This window comes from Trichechus manatus, unplaced genomic scaffold (assembly GCF_000243295.1).
Source record: "Trichechus manatus latirostris isolate Lorelei unplaced genomic scaffold, TriManLat1.0 scaffold00061, whole genome shotgun sequence".
In the NCBI taxonomy this organism is placed as follows: Eukaryota; Metazoa; Chordata; class Mammalia; order Sirenia; family Trichechidae; genus Trichechus; species Trichechus manatus.
The window spans coordinates 3,055,796-3,077,004 of NW_004443997.1; the positions used below are offsets into that span (position 1 = coordinate 3,055,796).

General features: G+C 42.7%; 2 protein-coding genes across 2 annotated transcripts in view; one reads left to right on the top strand and one right to left on the bottom strand.

The window, feature by feature from the left end:
- The window catches only part of ANKRD13A (ankyrin repeat domain 13A), a 41,838-nt gene extending 36,773 nt beyond the window's left edge, over positions 1 to 5,065 (bottom strand). The window contains exon 1 of the mRNA XM_023733723.1: positions 4,776 to 5,065. Within this exon, the coding sequence (XP_023589491.1) occupies positions 4,776 to 4,871 (96 nt within the window). The 5' untranslated portion in view covers positions 4,872 to 5,065. The remainder of the gene's footprint in view (positions 1 to 4,775) is intronic.
- Positions 5,066 to 8,532: 3,467 nt separating this feature from the next.
- Positions 8,533 to 21,209, top strand: part of GIT2 (GIT ArfGAP 2) — a 53,596-nt gene continuing 40,919 nt past the window's right edge. Inside the window, 7 exon segments of the mRNA XM_004378983.2 lie at positions 8,533 to 8,689; positions 12,759 to 12,892; positions 14,930 to 15,042; positions 15,668 to 15,773; positions 17,282 to 17,368; positions 17,477 to 17,607; positions 20,259 to 20,353. Coding sequence (XP_004379040.1) covers positions 8,638 to 8,689; positions 12,759 to 12,892; positions 14,930 to 15,042; positions 15,668 to 15,773; positions 17,282 to 17,368; positions 17,477 to 17,607; positions 20,259 to 20,353 — 718 coding nt within the window. The 5' untranslated portion in view covers positions 8,533 to 8,637.

A 21,209-nucleotide genomic window follows, 5' to 3' on the forward strand; every position in this document is an offset into this window, starting at 1 on the left:
ACATCATAGAGGTAGGATTTACAACACATAGGAAAATCACATCAGATGACAAAATGGTGGACAATCACACAATACTGGGAATCATGGCCTAGCCTAGTTGACACACATTTTTCAAGGACACAATTTAATCCATAACAGAATGTAACTGGAATTCACTTTCAAAACTGATGGTTTAAGTTCTTCTGTTTTCAGCCATGGGTTATATCCAACTAAAAAATATTCAACCCATTTAACTATAATAGCATTCCAAAAGAAGAAAAGGAATGAGATTTCTGCAAATCTCCTTCCCTCTTGCTGATGTAAGCCCACTTTCTTGATCAAAGCCTGATTTAAGCCCATTTGTTGCTCAAAGCCTTGTTTACCATCCTGCCTTCTGGAGGCTGCAGAAGGCCAAGCTTAGAATGCAGCCTGCAGAATCAGACAACTGGAGCCTCAGTTCCAGCTTCCTCACTAGCCTTAGTGAATGACTGCACCCCTCTGTGCCTCAGTGTCCACATCTGCACAATGGGGATAATGACAGCACCTACTACACCTCACTGCTGTTGTGGAGATTCACTGAAAATGTAAAGGCTCAGAATGGTATCCGGCATGCAGTAAGCACTTCACAAAGCATCACTGTTACCTCTTGGGGGGGGCCTCCTGCAAGAGGCTTGCTAACTGACCCCTTCACTCTCTCAGCAGAGTCAACCACCCCACTCCTTTTCACTCTCAGTTTTCCCTGGTCCTTTGGAGCTGTGGCCACAGCTGGTTACCCTACCCCAAGGCAGGCGGAAAGGGGTATTCATACGCCTGGTTCCCTAAAGTAAGCCTGAGCCCCAACAGCCAAGGGGAAGCACTTGAGAGTAGGCTCTAGGGTCTTTATCTTGGTTGCCTGGCCCCTGGCTGGCGCACAGCAGGCCTCCAGCCAACCGCCTGGACTGTGTGCCCAGTGGCCTCACCTGGCCTGCCCATGGGCTGGGGCTGAGAAGCCCAGGATGGTTCCCTGTCTGGACCAACCTCTTTCTCTGGCCTGGATGCTGTGCTTTCAGCTGCTGACTCCCACCCTGAGGTCAGTCCTCATCTGCCACTCTCCACCCTCCCCAGTCCCAGGGTTTCCCCTAGCCTGTCTAAGGTGCATTCAATTTTTTATTTGTTCTCCCAGCATCAGAAAGAAGGTCAAAGGAGTTTAACACACCCCTCTAGCAAAATGACAAATGACATAACCAGAAAACAAATAGTTTCAACTTCAGCAAGTAGCTCTCAAGGCCCCACTGAACATTAAAGACAGCAGAGCTTATGGGTTAAGAGGCATTTTATTAAATGCCTCTGCTGAGCAAACATTGAGAGCTTGAAACAATCTCATCGTTGGCAAAGTTACCCGAGCGCCAGCTATTAGAGCAAGACTGCAGGATTGGGGCTGGCTCGCACACACTCAAACATGGCCTTATCCTCTTCATCTAGACAGATTGGACTCTTTTTGTGCTGCTGTCTCTGGAACAAAATAAACTTCTTACAGCTGCCAGTGTGCCTGCTGCGAGTCCCACTCGTGTGATGGGAGGAATGAGGAGAGGACAGCAGAAACGCACTGGCAAACAAACGTTAAATGAAACAGCTGGTTTTACTGCTGGGATGATAGGAGTTTTCTGTTTTTGAACTGTGCAATCAATACATGTTCCTTGTAGAAAAACTGGAAGATAAATAAAAGAAGCTAAATTCACAGGTTGAAAAATGATTATAATAACAGCAGCAGCAGCTCCTGGTAAATGGTATTGCTCCCATTTGCTATGTGCCTACATTTTCAGATCCATATCTTTCTTATTCTCCTGAAATGGGGGCATTCTCATTGGAAGAAGTATGGCGAAGTGGTTAAGAATACAGGATCTGGACAGAGTCCTACTTTATGGGTTCAAATCCTGGCTTGGCCACTAGCTAGGTGTGTGACTGAGGCTCTCTTCACCTCAGTTTCCTCATCTGTATAATGGGAATCATAATAGTATGCATCTCAGAGGGTTGGTGTGAGAATTAAATCTAAGACTGCACATAAAACACTTCAGCACATGCCATCTGGCAAAATAATAAGCTTTCAGTGTTACTCTCCCTATTTTGACAAATGATGAAACCATTTAGCAAAGGTAAATAACTTGCCCACGCTCCGAAATTAATCAGCATTAGTGCTGGCCATTAAACCCAAATGCCTCCACGCCACAGAGGTAGGTAGCTGTTTCATAAATCAATAGAGGATCTAGATAAATATGAAAGGGACAAAATACTTCTACTATATATTTTAATGTTATCAATTATCAACTTCTGGACCCTGAGAAGTTATGTAATTTACAGGGCTCAGTGAAAAATGAAATGCAAGGCCCATTATTAAAAAATAATTAAGAATTTCAAGACTGTGACAGCAGAACATTAAACCAAATATGGGACCCTTCCGAGCACAGGCCCTGCTGCACAAGACACATGTCTATGAAGTCAGCCTGTCTGGACTTTTCAATGACCAAGTTGCAGGACCAAATTGGATTACATGGTCATGCAGGACAGGCTTCCAGAGTCAAGACATTCTTTATGACTACACTTCAACTGTCTCTTTCCCAGAGGGAAGTGGTATGCCATGAAATGATCTACAGTGATAACCAAGAACAAAGTCAAAACCAAATAATTGACAAGTATGAATATTCTTCCTTAGCCTTCTTGACAAATGAAGGAATTAAGGACCAATTTACTCCGGAAAAATCTGCTGCAAAATTATAATCCCTAGTCATAAATGTCCTTAACATTGTTTAAGGTAAGAGGCGCAGAGAACTTTCAAAGAACACTTTTATCACAGTTCGCGGGAAAAAGAGAGAATTCAACTAGGTCATATTTTAGATTATAAGCCAAGACCTTGTTTGTTATTGTTTTATTAAACAAGTACTAATATTCTGTCAAAAAAATGCAATTTATTTAAACTCTTTTCTTTGTCTCCCTTGAATAGAAAGCCTGCTGTTTTCAAGAATCGGCATTGAAAGAGTGGATGGTTTAATGATGATGATGAGCCTCTCAATTCAAATCAGATTTTAATTCTGTGGCTTTCTTTATACTTTTACAAGAAGCTGGGGCAGACACAATAATGAGTAACTGCAGATACAAAAATGCAGCAGACACCTAAAAACCAGAATTAATCTAGTCATTTTTTAAAGTGTCCCAGGTGAGACTTAAAGATAGAGCTGAGTAAAATGATGGAGGATTCCCTCTGAGCCAAACCCAGTAAAAGAAGGGGAATTAAATCATCAGGTATGCTGGGATGCCCAATGGTGAATCATTTAATCTGGGGCCTGTGTCACTTTCTCTCCTTAACTCTTCAATAGTGGTGGTGTTATCTAATTAAGACCAATGATTCTTACAAAAGTTTCTTCTTTCTGGACAGAGGATTTAAACAAAAGAGAGACTTTTGACTTTCAGTGGGTGCTTGACAGATTTAAAAGAAATGTGGCAGGGTGCAAGCAAACACTTAGCAGTTAGCGTTCAGCAAATGGGGTGATGCTGACCTGGCTCAGTTTTTGCCAACCAAAAGAAAAACGATCATCCTTTTCCTCGAAAATTTCTTCACAACTATAGGGCCAATTTTGAGCCATTCAAAGACCAGGACTTTAGCCCACTAGATAAAATGAGTAGACCCAACAAGAACAATTATACCATATTTCAGAAGTAATTACAGATCCTTATCCTGTTAAGTCTGTTAGCTTGTAACCTAACAGCAACAACACCTCCCAGGATTGCTGGGAGGCCTTTAAAGCATAGTTTCTCAACCAAGACACTACTGACATTTTGGGCCAGATAATTCCGTTCTGGGGGGCTGTCCTGTGCACTGTAGGATGTTTAGCAGCATCCTTCCCACTAGATGCCAGTAGCACCCCACCTCCCCACTCCTAACAACCAAAAATGTCTCCAGACATTGCCAAATGCTCCCTCGGGGCAAAATCACCTCCAGGTGAGAACCAGTTGAGAAGAGACGGCAATAAATAAATAAAATAAAAGACAAGAAATCAAAGCACTTTAGAACAAGGAAGGATAGTGAGGCTCCTGTACACCAGTGACTCTCAAACTTTAGTAGGTATCAGCCACCCTAGGGAGCCGGTTAAAATGCTGAATCCTGGACCTCACCCCAGACCTATCAATGTAGTAGAGTACTGGGTTTGCCCACCCTCATTCTGCAGATAAGCTGATGTGGGCCAGAGAGGGGAAATGCCTTGCCCAAGGTCACACAGACCAAGTTAGAACCGGGACTCCAAACCTTAACCAAGCCCTACCTTACAACAACGGTGGGTGAGGTGAGGTGAGGTGTGTACGTTTTCCAGAGAGGATAGTAGAGCCTAATGTGTAAGTCTTGGAGAGAGGTAGTAGAGCCTAATGGTAAAGACAGTGCTCTCTCTGGAGCCAAATGATGCTCTCTGGAGCCAGCCAGTCTGAGTTAAAATCCCGACTTGGCAAATTTATTAGCTGGGCGACCTTGCACAAGGCCCATAACCTCTGAGATCCTCAGTTTCCTTCTCTGTCAAATGGACTAATAATACCCACCTCCTAAGGATACTAGAAAGGTTAGAATAGATGATGTATATAAAGCCCTCGGCACAGGGCTTGGCACATAGTAAGTGCTCAGTACACGTCCTGTTATTATTGCCGTCCCACGATTGCAGAGCTGAAGGGATCCTTGGGACCCCGAGGGCAGGGGCTTGGAAATGGGCTTAGGGAGTCAAAGCGATCCTCGACTCCCCCTAACCAGGGGCGGACCCTCGCCCTACCCCGCCCCTCACCTGGTCCCGCAACTCCTTCTCCAGCTGCCGGTAGTCGTTGTTCCAGACCAGGCGATGCAGGGGGTAGTGATCGCTGGCGTCGCGGGCCGAGGACATGGCGAGGAGGCCGCAGCCGGGCCCTCGACGCCCGCTCGCCAGAAGCCTCAGCCCCGGCGGGGTCTCCGGAGCCCGCCGGCGGCAGTCGAGCGAGAGGACGAGGCGAGCGAGCAGACGAGGGGCGCGGCCGGGTAGCCTAGCGGGCTGGGTGGCCTAGCGGGCCGGGTGCGTGGTGCGCGGGAGGTCGGGGGTCGCGGGCCGGGTCGGGGACCGGGTCGGCCGCGCCCACCCCGTGCCCCGCCGCGCTCCCGCCCGCGCTGACAGCTCCCGAACCGACTTCTGGGGGCCGAACTGTCCCAAACAGGGAAGTGCGGGGAGCGAACCACCGCACGCTACGGCGGGGGAGGACGAGGCAAAGTGGTCGGTCCGGTGTCCACCCAACTGCACTCACCTCCAACTTCACACCGGGAACATAGTGTAATACTTAAAACAGAGTTACAATTCCCTCTCTCTTCCCAGGATCTTGACATGGAAAACTTGGTCTACCCGTCACCAGCCTCTCTCCTCCTGCTTTATTGATCCCAAATGGTCCGGTCCACAACTGGGCCTCTTCCATTGGCTCAGCGGTCAGGGGGGTGACAACAGGGGCCTGGGCTAAACCATTCGGGCTACCGACTCCCTTGCAGCCTTTTTGCACCAGGGCAGATGCTTCCACGATCGGTCAGAAGCCATTTTGGAAGTGGGCAACACCAAACAATTTTAAAGGAGGAACTATAAACCCTGGAGGAGTGGCATTAAATATTTGCGTAATAAGGAGATAGTTCTATCACAGAGTTTCTCAACCTTGGCACATTTTGGACCGGATAGTTTGTTGTGGGAGCTGTCCTGTGCTTTGCAGGATGTTAAACAGCATACCTGGCTTCTACCCACTCTATGCTAGTAGCACCCTCCAAAAAATGTCTCCAGATATTGTCAGATGTCCCCTGGGGGAGAAAAATGGTCCCTAGGTGAGAACCACTGTTCTATCTGAACTCTAAACTGGGTTATGATTCCAAGCTCACTATGATAATGGTTTATCCTACATACGAGTGTCATTTATTTTTGAAGCTAACCATTTGGATTTTGGATTATGACTGAAAAGACTGATATATAATACTGAGACTTAACAACAATCTGCAAATATGAAGTTCATCCTTTGAGTTTCAACCTCAGACGCTGTACCTCCTTGCCTCAATGAAGAGCCAAGTCAATTTATAGCTGCTCCCCATCCTAAGCTTCCTGCTGCTGCTTCTGCTCAGCTGTCTACAACTTGACCACGTAGCTGGGCAAAGTTATTCAATCCATTCTGAAAGCATCCCCTGGGCCTTCTCTGCTTATGCACAGCCAGCTTTTCAGACGCCTGCAACAACAGCTGTTCAAGAATCCTAGGCTAATCCATTCTCCACGTGTTGAGTCCACTTGTGAGTCGGGGAACCAAAACAGGGTGCAGGAGCATCGGGATAGTACTCATAGACTGTAACTGTGGAATGTGTGGGAACTATGTGGCTATTCCCACACCATGCATTTATCAAGCTGGAGAGATGGACCAAGGACCAGTGCTTCTGAGGCCTCTTCCAGGATTTCTCATTCTTTCAAAAGTCTTGTGCAACTTAATCTTCTCTTTCCATCGCCCCATGTTTCCTGAACATCTCTCCTGTCTTATTAGTCTGAAAACTCCAAATCTGTCTTGTTTACTGGATTACCTAAAGCCAAAACAGTTCCTGACCCATAACAGGCATCCAATATTTGCTGAATGGAGATTATAACTGTGTTTACATGTAATACATACAATAAATATTCATTAGCACTAGAGTCACATCTCCTCTCCTTCACACTGACTAACCCCATCATGTTTACCTCACACTATCCTGTAAATTACTCTGGATTATCTATTCTTTTCAAATTTGAAGTACAGGAAGAAAAGTAGTGACTTGAAAATAATAGCAATACCAATAATAGTAAAACACACTAGAACTGCCCCATATGCTTTCCATGAATCGGCTGGTGGATTTGAACTACTGATTTTTTAGTTAGCAGCCAAATTCTTAACCACAGCACCACCAGGGCTCCAGTAATAATAATAGCTACAATTTATTGAGGTGCTTACTATGGGGTAGGCACACCACACTTTTCCATAAATTAATCCATTTGTCCTTGGCCAGACAGTAACTATTTAGGCTTTGTGGGTCACATATGAATTCTGATGTATATTTTTGTTCCTCTTCTTTTTTCTTTTCCTATTTCACTCCTTTTTATTCTGTTTAAAACTCTTTTGAAATGTGAAAAACATTCTTAGATTGCAGGCCATACAAAAAAGACAAATCATGGGCTGGATGTAGATAATAGATTATCTCCATTTTGCAAATGAGATTAAAACTGCAGCCTAAAGAAGTTAGGAACCCTGGTGGTGCAGTGGTTAAGAGCTCCGCTGCTAACCAAAAGGTTCGCAGTTCCAATCCACCAGCCGCTCCTTGGAAACTCTATGGGGGCAACCCTATGGGGTCACTATGAGTCGGAACAGACTCGAGGGCACCTAACAACAACCACCCCAGTAGAATGTAAGCTGCATAACCAAAACCAAACCCACTGCTGTGGAGTCCAAATATAGCGACCCTATAGGACAGAGTGGAGCCCTGGTAGCACAGTGGTTAAGAACCAAAAGGTCCGATCCAACATTTACTCCTTGGGGACGCTGTGGGCAGTTCCCTAAAAGTTACCAAGGCTGTAAATCTTCAGGGAAGCAAACTGTCCTATCTTTCTCCTGGTGAGCAGCTGGTGAGTTCCAACCGCGGACCTTCTGGTTAGCTGTTCGGCACTTTAACCACTACACCACCAGGGCTCCTCGTAAGCGTCATCGGACAGTGCACAGTAGACAATAAATATTTGTTGAATGAATGAATGAACTAACTTGGCCAAAGTTACACTAAGTAACTTGACCACTGATTGCCTCAGGAAAGTTGTGGCTGCAGAGCTCTCTGTGGTCTCTAGGTTTTGCAGCTTCCCCCGGAATTAATCAGTACTGGGAAAGCAGTATCTCTTCCAGGGAAAAAACTCACTCACTGCCCTCCAGTGGATTCTGACTCATAGCAACCCTGTAACGACCCAGAGACCACTAAAATACCCACTGTCGTGGAGTCGGTTTAGACTCATATTGACCCCACAGGGTTTCCAAAGCTATAAATTTCTAGGGAAGCGGACTGCAGACTGCCACATCTTTTTGGCCGAGCCGCTGAAGGTTCCCAACAGCCGACCTTTCGGTTAGCAGTCGATCGCTTTAACCACTGCGCCACCAGGGCTCTTTCCGCTACCCAGAGGGAGAAAAAAAAAAACGAACCCGTTGCCACGGAGTGGATTCCGACTCATTGCGACCCTATAAGACAAAGTAGAACTGCCCCATAGGGTCCCCGAGGAGCAGATGGTGGATTCGAACTGCCGACCTTTCAGTTAACAGCCGTAGCTCTTAATCATTGCGCCACCAGAGTTTCGCGACCCAGTGTCGGGGGGGGAATCCCAAACTCAAGATTGAAAAGTAACGCAGAGAATCCCGAAGCAAACATCTGCCCTCATTCAAGATGGCGACAAAACAGTGTGCCCTTTCCGGTCACATGACCTTTCCGTCGCTGAAGGACACCTCCCCGCGCGTGCGTGCTGGGGCGGGCTCCGAGGCGCTGAGGGGAGAGGCGCTGTCGCCAGCGCCGCCGCGGGGACCCGTTAGAGCGGAAGCGCCGCCGCCGCCGCCTTCGCTGTCCGGGGGCCCCTAGTTCCCCGCGGGTGGGAGGTGGGAGCCATGTCGAAGCGGCTCCGGAGCAGCGAGGTGTGCGCTGACTGCAGCGGGCCGGGTGAGTCGCACCGGCCGGGCCCGCTCCCCTCTGCTCTCCTGACCCGGACCCCTGCCCCGAGGCAGCCCCTTCAGGTCGGGCGAATCCGGACGGCGGAGCCCCCCGCCCCGCGCCTCGCGGCTGGGGTCGCGGCGAGGGAGAGCCTGGGGCGGCCCTGGAGCAGGGCCCGTTCCGGGCCTGTCAGAGCCCGGCGGGGAGGGGGCCGCCGCCCTCCCGCCTCTCCCTCTTCCCCGTCCCCTTGGTCCCAGGCCGGCTGGGGAGGCGGCCGGGTCCAGGGCTTCTCCCCCAACAGGAAGGGGCTTGGGCAATCTACAGGAAGACCAATTACAGAAGTAAAATGCGAGCATCTTCCCGGCTGCGGCCCCCAGAGGCTGCAGGTGTCACCCTCACACACACCAGCCATCCAGACCCCTGCAGCGCAAGGGGACCTTGCCCGAGATGGGCGACGCTCGCGGCTTCCCTCACCGAGACCCGCCAGAGGGCCCACGGGCAGATTCCTTCCAGGCTTCTGGCATCCCGGCTCCCACTCCACCGGGGAGAATCTCCAGGACATCGGGTTTTTGCAGAAACAGCCAGCACTTAGAAGGCAGAGCATGTCTCAAGTTTTGAGATCTGAAATAGCGTGGGTTCAGACTAGGTGTGGGTGACCTTGAGCTTGTGACTTCGTGTGGCCAAGTCTTGATTTCCTCATTCTTCCCATGGAGATAGTCGGGAGTGTTTCGCTTAGTGATTAGGAAGATACAATGAGTATTCTTATCATCTCATCTAAGGTGTTTTTTTTTTGTTTGTTTGTTTTTTGTTTTTTATTGTGTTCTTTAGTACAGAAGTCTTGCAGTCCTTTAAAGCGAGATTTGAATTTCTGAATCATACATTAATTACAACTTACCGAAAACAAAGAAGCACAAAATCACTGGCAATATACACATTTGAGGATTCAGCAGTATAGGCATAAACCATTTCTGCCCATGCGCAGTTTTCAGATACAGAGTTCAGATCTATCTTAGCATTTGGAATTGAGTTGACACGTCTCTGGCTAGGTTATTATATCCTGTTTTCAGTTTTTGGGTTTATCTGCTTTGAGTTTGAAGTAATTCAAAAGTAAGATGGCCTCCTTGGCACAATAGCGTCCAATAAACAATCTTAATGAAATCATTGAACACTGGTGTTGTTGCAACTGTTCTCAACTTCATCTTGTCACTTGGAAGTTGAGGCTTATTTTAAATAGTACTATGATAACTTGGAATCGACTGGACAGCAACTAACAACGTGATAACTCAAACCTGTTGTGTTTTTTTTCGTAGTCTGTATAGTGAGCAGGGTTAACAGTTTCCTTTGTAGACAGGGAGATGGGTAGAGGAGTGTAAAAAAGAAGTGTTTTATAAACTAGTTAGCGTGGGTTATACAAAATTAATCCTAGTCTCTAAAAACGTTATTTGTTTCCACTTCCTTCTTTTCTTGCCTGTTTTCAGTTGAACTTTCTGCGTCATATTTGATTCACATGTGTCTAGCTTCAAACTTCCTCTTGGAATGAGTAGTCTTTACTTCTCAGTAGATGTTGTGGGGTAAAGGAAAGGTTGCTTCTCCATTGCCACCCTAAATACTGCCTTGCATTTTCTGCAGCGTTTTATGCATTTCAGAACATTTTCTCTTCCATTGTATCATTTTAGTTGTCTCATGCACCTAATCTACAGAGACTTGAGTCACTTCCTTCCTGTTTTGAGTATAATTAGGCTACCTTGAAATGTTCTGTGAACTTGAGCAGCTAGGAATTTGTTCTGCCTTTTCTGCAAAGCCCTAGTGACTCCTTTGCGAATCTAACGATTGATTGTTAAGGCCCTTTCCCCAGAAAATGCATGTGTATATACTCCACACAGAATTTTATGCACGTTTCCTCCGTGGGGCCGCAGACACTTCTGAAGCTCATTTGTGGCATCCGTGGAGCCCAGGTTAAGAAGCCCTGACACAAAACATCCACATAAACTGGAAGGGTTTCACCCAACCTTATTTATACAAACTGGATTTGATTTTACTCTGTTGTAACATTCTAGTACTCTTTCCATGGAATTGTGATCCGTAATGTTAAAATGGTTAATTGAGAGCCTTGCTTAATTATTAAATCCTTGCTGTCCTAGTCCTGTTCCATTTCATCTAAGAATACTGTGAATTCTCTCGATGATATGTGAAAATCGAAGCTACGCTTCAAGACAAAGTCTTTTTTTCCCTTCATAAGTAGTAGTACCATACTGCAAAAATACAACACTGTTATGTATCTTTTTAGGGATACTTTATCTTGATGTTTACAATCTTTGCTTTTTAGAATGGTGTAGTAGTACTGAGAGAGTTATACTTCATTGACTTATTTTGTTTCTGTTTTGTTTCATAGCAAACGTTTACCTATGATTATTTCTTCTTAAATGTTTTGCTTGTTTATTTTAATGAGTGTAGTTTATCTTAACTACATCACACTGAGTTCAATTACCTGAAAAATCTGCTGAAATTTTCACTATGATAGTATAGTATTTATATGAAACATTTGATGTTTTTAAGTTTTTCCAATCAAAAATTTCTTTCAATGATCATGAATTTCAGTGGGCTCTTGAAATATCTGAATGGTGCTTAGAAAATAATTTATAAAAGATATAACAGCTAACATTACTGAGCACTTACTGTGTGCGAGGTATTTTACTTACTTTTGATATCCTCACTGCCCTGAGATGTATGTGTTATTCCCATTTAATCCATGGTGAGGAGGCACAAAGAAATAATTTGCCTGAGTTCATTGTGTGAGAAGTGGCAGAGTTGGGGTTCAAACCCTGTACTGCTTGTCTCCAGAGCCAATTCTCTTAACCACCACACTCTTTGACTCCCAGGATTTGTCTTTGATTGAAATCCCATAACTTTTCATTATATGGTTTGAAAGAGTTTGAATAAACTGTTAAAAATGGTAAAGATGATGTACATGCATTTTAGAGATTTTTGTGGACATTGCAGAATTTTGAAACGTAACCCTTAGACCGCTCAGCTTGAGTGGCACCTATTGTCACCCCATTGTGAGTCTGATGAAATGTAGAAGGTCTTCCTTTCTTTTGAGTTTCGAAGTGCTTGATTTACTTGCCCAAATCCATTTTGCTTGCCAAGTGTGGATTATTCCTTCTTCCAAAGGATGTCTAATGAAGCTCTGGGACTTTGTAGGAAAAAAGTATTGTACACGCATCAAAAATACGATTTGTTTTTATGTTACAACTTTGCTTCTGGAAGCTGCTATTATTAAAGCTTATGTTCTTTCACATCAATCGGAGGGTTGAACTCAGTGAACAGTTTATTTAAAACACCTAATGGATATCAGTTTGCACTTGACTGCTAACCTAAAGATTGGTGGTTTGAGCCCACTTGGTGGTACCATGGAAGATAGGCCTGGCGATCTGCTTTCATTAAGATAACAGCCAAGGAAACCCTATGGAGCAGTTGTACTCTGTAACACATGGGGTCCCCATGAGTCGGAATTGACTGGATGACAGCTAACAACAACAACAATGGATATCAGAGGAGACAGCATTTCCCAGTTTATCCTCAGAACCATAGCAGCTGAACGACTATAGTTCTGTCACTTGCTGCTTTCTGCTAAGCATAGAGGCCTATAGATTTGTAGCAGTGGATTAGAGTAGCAGCCTTTTTCACCATTTACTTCAGATGTTATACTGCTAATTCACTGTCAAAATTGTGTTATCTTGCTGTTTGTGGGCCATGGATTTTAAATGATTCGTCTGTATCCTCTCAATTTGTTTCTCTTATGTTGAATAAAGGAGCATACATCTGAGATGGGAGATCCACATCAGGGCTACAAACTGTGGCCCCGAACCAGAAGGGAGATAACTGATTAGTATCAATTAACATTTCGCTTAATTAGTATCATCAGACAGGATCACCAGCCTGATATGTTGACTACCATATTAAACCAACAAAAATTTCTTTCTTTTTTTTTTTTTAAACCAAACCTCAGTCATCTTTTACCATCTGGCAGTATAGCAACTAACTGGTATCCTTGCCACTGATATTTCATTCTTTCCAGATCCTTCCTGGGCATCAGTAAACAGGGGAACTTTTATATGTGATGAGTGCTGCAGTGTCCATCGGAGTCTGGGGCGACATATCTCTCAAGTAAGGCATCTTAAACACACACCCTGGCCTCCGACATTGCTTCAGGTAAAGAATGAGAATTCTTCTTCTCAGTTTGTGATTTAAGTTTTTAAGAATCATTGTTTTAGCGACTGAATTTTTTTTTTTTAATTGTAGTTTAAGTGAAAGTTTACAATTCAAGTTAGTCTCTCATACAAAAATTTATACGTACATTGTTATGCGACCCTAATTGCTTTCTCTATACTGTGAGAGCACACTTCTCCTTTCCACCCCAGACTTCCTGTGTCCATTCGACCAGCTCCTGACCCTCTCTGCCTTCTCATCTCAGCTCTAGACAGGAGCTGCCCATTTAGTCTCACGTATCTACTTGAGCTAAGAAGCACACTCTTCACGAGTATCATTGTATGTCCCACAGTCCAGTCCAGTCTGTGTCTAAAGAGTGTTTTAGCAGCTAAATTTTCTCCTAGTATACTTCTTAAATCTTTCACAAATGTTTGAATTGTAATTGGGTAGAGGTGCTGTTTCCATCAATGCTGTATATGTCAATGTTGTCTGTATTGAATTCATCATTTAAGATTTTTTTCCCCTCCTAACATAAATCTTGTCCCAAAAGCTCGATTGTATATATGTCTGTGGTAGTCATTAAAATTTCTTGGTTATGTTTCACTGCTGACTTCTAGAATGTCACCAGAAATTGTTTTTAAATAGTTTATCCTTTCCGCTTACCATGATGAATGTTTCAAAAGCTACTGCCTTAGAAACTTTTAATTAATGTACTTATTCCTGAGTACCTGCTAACATTTTTAGAACTTTTATCCTGCCTTGATAGAGCTGGGATTCCTCAGAAGTTTCTGAAACATCGATTTAAGTTTTCTTAAATTTTTGTTGCTGGTCAGAAACCAAATTAAGTTAACATGTTTTGATTGAGTGCTTAATACTCTGCTAAGTGTTAAGCAGGCTTTTTGTTTTATTGGGGGTCCAATGGAATGTCACCTGTACTTCTGTTTTGGAGCACACATTCTTTAAGTTCTGCTGGAATTCAGAATTAAGCATGTGTTTTGCTTTCATTTGTCTTGAGTACACATTTTACTAAACCTATGGCAGCTGCACAACATGTCCCTTAAACTTGACCCAGATGAACCAAGGGACCAGAACAGGTGGGTTTGGATCTCTGATGTGAAAATATTCCCCCTAATGTAAAAAACAGACGGGGCCAGGCTGCCACGTCAGGAGTCATGCTTTGAAATGAAATTGGGAGATACAGTTTATTAATAAATTGGGATTAGAAGTTTCTAACAATCCATTCTCATGTGAAAGAGTGTTTACTGCTCTCTGGTCTGTGTTTACAAAGCCAGATTATATCATAGGATCTGAATAAAGTTCAGAGATGAGTAGTTCAAAATGCCAGGGTTACCCCTAAAGTAACAATTCCCAGAATATGGTCTATGAGCCACCAGTGGTACTCAAGACAGATGTAGGTAATATTCAAATATTTATTTTAAGAGTTGCATGATATTAATGTGTATAAGAAAAATTTTACTAGCACGGAAAACCATAATTGCTAGTAAAAGTCTTAAAAAGTGAATGGATTTAAAGAAAAATATTAAGTGAATAGTATACGTGGTAAATGGGTCATTAAGAATCTTGAAAATAGTATTTGAACGATCCCGCTTAGGAAGCACCGCCTAAGGTGGCAAAGCATCCTTCTGGGTAATCTGTTTTAAATAAACAACCAAACCCATTGCCTTGAAGTTGATTCTGACTCATAGCGACCCTAGAGGGTAGAGTGGGACTGCCCCCTGTGGTTTCCAAGGCTGTAAATCTTTATGGAAGCACGCTACCACATCTTTATCCCCTGGAGCAGCTGTCCAGCGGCTTACCTTTCAATCAAACCCATTTAGGTATTTAGCTATCCTACTGGTCAAACCTGAATGTTGCATTCAGGTTCTTTCTGATTCCAAAATCAGGAAACAGTGATGTGAGTGATATCCCAGTCACGGTAGTGTTTGTGACGGGGCTTTGTTTTCTCAGTTCAGTCACTGATTCCCACTGAATATTCGTGGAAGGAAATTAAAATGCTATTTTCATACTGCTTGGTTTTAGATGGTTGAAACCTTGTATAATAATGGTGCTAATTCTATATGGGAGCATTCTCTGCTGGACCCTGCCTCTATTATGAGCGGAAGACGTAAAGCTAATCCACAGGATAAAGTACAGTGAGTGACATGTTTATAAATACTTTTATTTCTTCGTAACAAATGGGGCCCACTGAAAGGAGTGCCGCTATTTTTGACTGGCCTTCACAAGGGCAGCACAGGAGGTGGTGACCCCAAGTGTGCGTTGTGCTCTTTGCTGTCAGAAATGCCCATGGAGGCGGGCGGGACCATCTCTTGCACGGTTACCCAGCACGATTAAATGGTTTCTGCAGTTTGAGCCAAAGGCTTGGAGGTCCTTGTTGGAATCAGGTTTAAAGTTAGTGCTCAAACAAGAGGCAATCAGATCAGAAATCTAGGTTCTGGGCACCAGTCTGCATGATGCTGTGCCTAGGAGACAGAGCTAAATGTCTCTTCCTCACAAGGTTGGTTGCTGTGTCAATTAAGGAAATTACACAGTGAAGAAAGAGGCTATAAAAAGCAGGTATTATAATGACTGGCCATTATAATGACTAATGTATGTTTTTAGACTCCAGGCCTTAAACAGCATTAGAACCTACTTTACCATTGTTCATTTGATTCTCAAGGGGGTGATGTGGGTCACTTCCTCTTCTTTCTACAGTGTAAAGAATGGGGAACGTGGGATCTGAACTGCAAGTGAACTGTTTTCTTTTTTGTTTTGAACCAGTCCCAATAAGGCAGAATTCATCAGAGCCAAGTATCAGATGTTAGCATTTGTCCATCGCTTGCCCTGCCGGGATGATGATAGCGTGACTGCCAAAGATCTTAGTAAGGTGGGTCGCACCTTTGAAAATTCTTAAGAGAGCTGAATGAATCGGCTTACTCTTTTGTTTGGGGAAAAAGAAAAAACTGTAAAAAGGAAGAAAAGAAAAAACCTCATTTCTGTACACTAAATAATTAATAATAGCCTTTTTTGCAATTGGTTTCATTTTTAATCTTAATTCAAATAACAGTCATTCATGTTCATGGAGGTGCAAGGGCAGAGAGGAAAGATACATATCCAGAAAACTATTTGTGTTTTTCAGATATATTTTTAAAATTATACTTCTATACATTTTTTGTTTGGTTTTTTTAACTTTGAAATAGGAACCATCTCAGAGTTTGTTTCTAGAGGGGACTAGAGAGTTTGTGGGACAATTATTTGTTTCTAGTGAGGACTAGGAAAAGTACCAAAGGAAGAGAGCTAACGTCTTCATGGTCCTACATTCTTTTGTGAGTAGGAGCTTCAGAAAGCAAGGTGTGACTCAAAGCTGGAGTTAACGTGGAGTGGCTTATGATACTCGTAAAATGAGTATTTGGTTTTCTTTATGTGGGCCTTAGCATGTTTTTGAGAAATGCTGCAAGAAATGTACATCTTTATTTTCAAAGCACTGCCTTTGGCAAATGCTCACACAAAATGCTGGCACTCAGATTCAGAATTTTAAATTTTATGTAGACATGCATGTAATCGTTACTTTCATCAACTGAGAAGACTTAGATACAGATGTTAGAGTAGATTTCTTCATTCCCACGATAAGTTGTTATTGCATTTTGGACAATTCTAGGTTAGACTGGAAGGAAGGCAGCTCATTTTCTGAATGTGTAAGAGCTTTTCTGCAATGGTACAGAATTTGGTATACCACAGGCCTATTTCCCACCCCGAAGACTTAATTAAAGTATTGCTTACAGACCAAGAATCATGCTGTGGAGAGGATGTGGCATAAGGCAGAGTTCTGTAGCTTATGCAGTGTAAAATATATAAAACCCTAAACCCCTAGGTTCAGCAACAACAACTCATCATAATAACAGCAAGCTCAATGCAAGGCACTTCATTGTATTATATCACTGAATCTTCGTGATAACCCTGTGAATAGATGGCTTTATTATCACAGTTTTAGAGATAAGGAAACTGAGGCTCAGAACTTCAAGAACTTTTTCTGAGTCACACAACTTGAAAGGGATATGGTTTGAAATCCAGATCTATCAGACTTCAGAGCCATGCTCAGCCACCTCTTCATACTGCCTCTCACTCAAGTTCTGGCTGTGCCACTTGGACAGGACACGCATTTGGGCATGTCAGCATCACAGCACTAATTTCCTTATCAGTATTATGGGCCTGGCCCCACCTTACAGCCCAGGGGGCGTGACCAGCAGGGGAGAAACTGCTTTATCCACCTTGCTGAGCCAAATAAAGATTATTTAGTACTGGTGAAACTTGTGTTAAAAGGATCTGCCAGCTGCTGTAGTACATCATTCTTTTTGCTTTTAAACGAATATTCTTTTTTGTTTGTGTGTCTTTCAGCAACTCCATTCAAGCGTGAGAACAGGGAATCTTGAAACTTGTTTGAGGCTGTTATCTTTAGGAGCACAAGCCAACTTCTTTCACCCTGTAAGAAAGCATGGGTTGATTCAGATATTAAACTAAAACGAAATTAGTTGTGTTCATGTAGCCTTTAGTTAATTTACTTTTTGTCTACTTTCTATTAATGATTCTTAGGAAAAAGGAAACACCCCACTCCATGTTGCCTCCAAAGCAGGGCAGATTTTACAGGCTGAATTATTGGCAGTATATGGAGCAGACCCAGGCACACAAGATTCTAATGGGAAAACTCCTGTTGATTATGCAAGGTAAGAGATCTAGATTCTTATCACTTATCTCTGGGATTCTTTATGTTGGTATGATTCATTGTTACCTAGCTAAATTGTGTATGATTAGCATTTAACCCCTTTAAAGATTTACATTCTGTTATTTTGCAGTTGAAGGCATATCAAACACATGTCAGCTGAGCCTGGGAAAGTCAGGAAAGAGTAGAATTATAAACCTGTGTATTCATCTTCCAGAGCCCTGGTGGAGCAGTGGTTAAGAGCTCAGCTGCTAACCAAATGGTCCCCAGTTCGAATCCACCAGCCACTCCTTGGAAACCCTGTAGAACGGTTCTATTCTGTCCTGTAGGGTTACTATGAGTCGGAATCGACTCAGCAGCAACAGGTTTGGTTTGGGTGTTTGATACTCATCTTCCAGTCTTTTACTGCAGCGGGTAAAAGATTGGAAGATGAGTATCAAACACCCAAACCAACCCATTGCTGTCGAGTCGATTCCAACTCATAGCAACCCTATAGGACAGAGTAGAACTGCCCCATAGGGTTTCGAAGGCTTTAATCTTTATGGAAGTAGGCTGCCACATCTTTCTGCGGCACAGCGGCTGGTAGGTTCAAACGCACAACCTTTCAGTTAGCAACCAAGTACTTAACCACTGCACCACCAGGGCTGCTCCAATCTTTTACTTGATCCTTTGTAGCAGAGTGGTATTTGAGCCATAGTCAGAGTCCAAATCAAGTATCGAGAATTACAGAGCCCACCCTTCAAGTTTTTAATACTCTTCTTCTTCATTACTTGAATTTAAAAATAAATCTGTATAGATAGATATGTGACTAAGCATGTGCAGTAAAATGTTAATTGTAGCTATCAGGTGGTGGACATCTGGGTGCTCAGTGTAAAATTCTGTGAATTTTTTGTTGTTCAAAAATTTTAACTACAAAATGTTGATTAAATAAATAAGCCCGTAGGTTAAACTTGAGTATCTTTTAAATGAGATTGAGAATCGACCATCTTTTCTTCTTTTTCCAAATTAACTCTGTTAACTGGGAAACACTACTCACTCCACTCTGCAGAGGAAAAAATGGGTGAAGTGACAAAACTCGGCCCTCCTAGAATTTAGTGTCTCTTGGAAGAGATGATTCATAAAGGCATAAGAGTTAAATAAGGCAAGATATTGTGTGAGTCATTGCCAAAATGGGTAGTTGGTCTTAAAATGTATTTATAGGGCTTCTTCATTATGGTACAAATCATTAAGAAATTTCTTTAGGTGGTCTTGGATGAATGAGTTGGATTTGGATAGATGAAAGAGGAAATAAGGAATGAGTCAAGATTTGGAGGTAGGGATTGGCAGGGCATATTCAGCACAGCAGGAGACCTGACTGGATAGAGCAGAGTGTGCCTGGGAATAGTAAGAGCTAAGGTTGCCGGGTATGGATGAATACATGATATTATCAGATTTAAGAATCCATTGATTGTATGATGTATCATTATTTCATATACCACTAAGAAAGAAAAAACTTGACCAATTAAATTATGAAAACCCATTGCCATCAAGTTGATTCCAACTCATAGCGACCCTATAGGACAGAGTAGAACTACTCCATAGGGTTTCCAAGGAGGGGCTGGTGGATTCAAACTGCCGACCTTTTGGTTAGCAGCTGAGCACTTAACCACTACGCCACCAGGGCTCCATTGAATTATGGTGTACCATACGTTGTAGGATACTTCCTGATTTCACAGATGTTAAAAAATGAGGAAAAAAAGATTTACGTCTTAAAAAAATCAAAGAAGTTTGGTAGGTTGGAGGATATCTTGTAGTGCCTTAAGTGTTGGGAAGAGAAACTGACTGAAGCTAAACTTGGTCTTTTAAGGGTAAGAGAGCTCTCGGTAAATGATACTTATTATCTCTCACTTTGGAATTTCCTCATGTGTACCTTGCATATAATAGTCCCTCAAGGTAATAATTTATGCTTTGTTACTAAAGGAATTTTAAGCAGTTTAAATACTTATTTCATGAATGAAGAAAGGTAAACTTAGATTTCCTATTATTTTCTGTTATGGAAATTGAAAATAAGTAGCTACAGATGTTCTGAGGTGGGTATTAGGTTGGTCTGTCTCTCCCTGAATTGAAGCCCTCACATCCAGAGTCAGACTGGCTGCATCAAAATCATCGGAGGAAGGCCCTTCTTCAAAATACTGATGCCTAGGCCCCATCCCATCCTTATAGATTCAGAATTTCTAAGGGTGAGGCCTGGACATTTGTAGATTTTTTTAAAGCACTCTTGTTAATTTTTAAGAACCTCTACCCTAGACCATGTATTAATTTTATCTTCTCATTGGACCAAGTTATTCTCTGTCTCTCATAAATCCTTGTATTCCTTATTGAATACTCTGTTTTGGAAATTAATAAAGAAATTAACCTTTTGGTTAGCAGCCAGACACTTAACCACTGCCCAACAGGGCCCTAATAAAGAAATCAGGTAGTTCAAGTTGTGAAACAGTTTATAAAGATGGGAATCAAAGTAGACCTTGACGCTGTATTCACACAAGAAGGTCAGTCAGTCTACAAGGTCGTGTTCGATAAGTGGTTCAGGTGTCTTCGGAGATGTCTTTGTACTTTTATATTCTAAAGCCATTGAATGGTGAACAATATAAGTGATACTTTGTTTCCTCTTGGTAGGCAAGGAGGGCACCATGAACTGGCAGAACGCCTTGTAGAAATACAGTACGAGCTGACTGACAGACTAGCCTTCTATCTCTGTGGCAGGAAACCAGGTAAGTGAAAGAATAACAACCCCTCTCCACCTCCAGTCAGTAAGTCTCTGGAAAAATAAGTGGAGAAAATAGTTTTTATGACCTCCTTTACTTTCACATACTCTTGAGAAAATTGTGAATAAGAATTTTTATTTGAAATGATAAAGTAACTGCAGAATTGTCAGTTATATGTACAAATTATGAAGTTGGTCAAATCTCCTTGAATTTTTAGTTTTTAAAAGTTTATTTAGTTCTAGAGAAGGACTGTTTCAAAGATCAAGAAACATAATTGAACCAGAATTGAATGTGCACCACTGTAATTGAGCATAATGGGACTAGGAGTGGAAAAGCAAAGCAGTAACTTTTGTGAAGTTGTTATTTTGAAGAATTCTGCCTTCTAAAGTATGGAAAGAAGTCCAAAAGTGTACTTTACCATTAGCCAACTTAGTTATCTGTAATGTAGAACAGGGGTTGGAGACTACTGTCCAAGAGGCATAGCCAGCCCCTCTCCTGTTTTTGTCAGTAAAGTTTTATTACAAGGTAGCCATACACATTCATTTATGTATTGTCTATGGCTGCTTTCTCACTCCAGTGGCAGAGTTGAGTAGTTTCAACTGAAATTGAATGACCATGAAGCCGAAAATATTTACTATCTGGCCCTTTACAGAAAAAATTTGCCAACCCCTGCTGTAGAATATCCAAAAATAGTGATTATTCACTCTAGTTGTACAGTAAAGAACTCAACAAAATATTAGCAAATTGAACCCAACACTATATAAAAGGAATAATACAACATAACCAAGTGGGGTTTATCCCAGGTATACAAGACTGATTCAGCATTTGAAAATCAATTAATATAATCCATCACATTAACATT